Source organism: Numida meleagris, unplaced genomic scaffold, assembly GCF_002078875.1.
Source record: "Numida meleagris isolate 19003 breed g44 Domestic line unplaced genomic scaffold, NumMel1.0 unplaced_Scaffold1438, whole genome shotgun sequence".
Classification (NCBI taxonomy): Eukaryota; Metazoa; Chordata; class Aves; order Galliformes; family Numididae; genus Numida; species Numida meleagris.
Window position 1 is genome coordinate 1 of NW_018363226.1, and position 2,485 is coordinate 2,485.

General features: G+C 55.7%; 1 protein-coding gene across 1 annotated transcript; it reads right to left on the reverse strand.

Annotated features, from left to right (window-relative positions):
* Positions 1–20: 20 nt before the first annotated feature.
* On the reverse strand, positions 21–1,626 carry LOC110390597 (leukocyte immunoglobulin-like receptor subfamily A member 3). Its single transcript, XM_021381983.1, has 4 exons — positions 1,193–1,626; positions 797–1,075; positions 413–715; positions 21–289 (listed from the first exon to the last, which is right to left on the reverse strand). The coding sequence occupies exons 1-4, from the start codon at positions 1,215–1,217 to the stop codon at positions 138–140; spliced, it is 759 nt and encodes a 252-aa protein (XP_021237658.1). The 5' UTR covers positions 1,218–1,626; the 3' UTR covers positions 21–137.
* Positions 1,627–2,485: the final 859 nt, after the last annotated feature.

The following is a 2,485-nucleotide window of genomic DNA, read 5'->3' on the forward strand; positions in this document are numbered from 1 at the left end:
ATGAGGAAGGGCACACCTAGGGGGATGTGTAGAGGATGGAAAGGGGGATTGAGAGACTGGGGGTATAGACGATATCAAAGAGGAAGCAGTAGACACTTGGGGGGATCGAAAGGTACTCTGTTGGGTATCAAAATAATTCAAGCGCCTTCCCCACAAGGGCTCTCATCTCTCCGTATCCAGAAGCTGCGGGCATCGAGGATGAAGTAGAGGCCCAGGCCAAAGACGAGGGCGGCAGCGCAGCCCCTCACCACTGCCACCACCAGGTTCCCACGGGACATCCTCTCAGCACCTGTGGGGTTTGAGAACGTGCATCTCCCCATTGCAGGCCATCACCTCCACGAGGATGTGATGTAGTGACACTGTCACAAATGAGTGACACCAGGGACAGCTAAATAGGGGAGCTCAGACCTACCTGGGGGTGTAGTTGCGGGTGTCACCTTCAGTGTCACGTTGTCCCCAAGGGATGAGGACAGAAAGTAGGAGCCCCCGGGGCGGTAGGAGCACCGATAGGTGCCAGCGTCGGCTGGGGTCACCCCAAAGAGGATGAAGGTGGCTGTGCCCCCACCTTTGGGGTCCTGGCACTGGACAGGGGCTGAGTGCCCATCCTTGTGCAGGAAGAAGGTGCCATGGTTCCAGCAGTGGATGGTGACATTGGTCCCCATCTCCACATGTTCCTCAGGGCTCAGGGAAATGCCAGGTGGTGGATACATGTGATCTGTGTGCAGAGAGCAATTAGTGATGTGAAATGTACTTGAGGAGACAACCCAGGACCAGTCCCTGTCCCCAGTAACCTCACCTGTCGCTACCAGCTCCACGGGGTTACTCTTCTCTGATGTTTTGGGTGGATCCAACACCTGGTATTGGCACCAGTAAACCCCCATGTCTGTCCACTTTGTGTAAAGAAAGGAGAACTCCACTGTGGGCTGCCTCTTCTCGTTCTCCTTCTCGGTTCTCCAGCGTCTGTTCTGGTAGAGCATGACCCGGGCAGCCAGCTGGGGCAAGTGGCACTGTAGGGTGACATTGTCTCCCAGGGACACCCCCTGGTTGGGGTGCAGGCACAGGGAGGGTCGGAGCTCTAGGACAGGGGACAGCAGTCAGCCTAGTCCCTGCACACCCTCCAGAACCCCTCTGATGGACCCCTCACCACATCCCCCTCCCTTTGCCCCCATTCTCCCCCTGTCCCCATACTCACGGTGCTGTTCCCTGCTGGCTGCCATCAGGCACCAACCTGCAAGGGACACAGTCCTGGTCTCTCACAGGGCCACCAACCCCCGTGGCACCACGTCCCCATTGTCACTCACCCAGGATGAGGGTCAGCGCCACTGGTGCCATGAGGCAGGATCAGCTTGGGGACAGCGAGACTGCAGTGGGCACAGGAAGCAGCTGGAGAGCTGCTGTGAGTTCCTCCTGTGGTTGTAGTGCTGTGATGTCATCTCCGCATGTTGTATTACTTACCCCTGATCACTAATTAGTGACTGTCACCCCTCAGTGTCACACACTGTCCCCAAAGGGATGCCAGGATAAAGTCCTCTCAATGAGCCCCGCCAGCTCCAAGGCTGGGATCCGTATCCCCCTTGCAGACAGGTAGGACCCATCTGCAGCCATCAGCCAGGCGCCGAGTTAAACTGCCCTGAAAACAGACCCTTCCCAGTGGTTCCCATGCAAGGCTGGAGCAGAAGTTGATGGCTGCTCTGTTTCCCTCAATTTTGGGGTCCTTGGATCCTTCCCAGTTGCTCCAGTGGTTCCCCAGTGGGGAAGGAGCTGGTACAAGGAGGTGATGGCAGCAAGCACACATGGGCTGGGCTCCCATTGCAGGTTGGATGGGCGCACGGAGACAGGCATCTCCTCCACACGTGGTTTTGGAGGAGGTGGAGGCTCTGCAGGTCCTCGAGAGCATGGAGTGGGAGCTACGCAGACCCCAAACCTTGTGATACGAGCCCAGCGTAGAGCAGATGATGGTTGTGGATGTGGATCTCTGTGGAGTTCATCCCATCAGGACCCATGGTGCACTGTCACCATTTCAGATTTAACTTCCAATTCCTCACATCAGGTTTCCAGATGAGGGCTGATTTTTCTGCAAAAGCATCCCATCTCTGGCCATTTGCAGGCTTCCTTCTTCCCCATCCCTTCCTTCCTTTTGTCCCCCCTACAAACCAGGATCAGCCCTTACCCCAACCAACAGGACTGGAGTTTCTGGGAGAACAGAGTGCACCAACAAACCCCAAGACCAAGCATGCAATGAGCACCCAACACCCCAAATAATGCACCCAGTGCCAGGAAATTGCACTCACTGGGCTTCTTATCCGGACATTGCTTCTTTTAGTTTTCTACTTTGAATATAGATACATACATGATACAGCCTTTCCCTTTACGCAAATTGGCAGGCGTCATATGCTGCAGCTCCGGAGGTGTGAAAGCACCTCAGGGTTTAGCGATTGCAGCAAGCGATGTGGAGCTGAGCTGCTGGGTAAGCAGTGAGAAAGTA

Coding starts and splice junctions, on each gene's coding strand:
- LOC110390597 (XM_021381983.1), bottom strand. CDS start 1,217: ATGGCAGCCAGCAGGGAACAGCACC. Junction 1,076..1,192: donor AGCCAGCAGGGAACAGCACC/GTGAGTATGGGG, acceptor CCCCTGTCCTAG/AGCTCCGACCCTCCCTGTGC. Junction 290..412: donor ACCCGCAACTACACCCCCAG/GTAGGTCTGAGC, acceptor CAAACCCCACAG/GTGCTGAGAGGATGTCCCGT.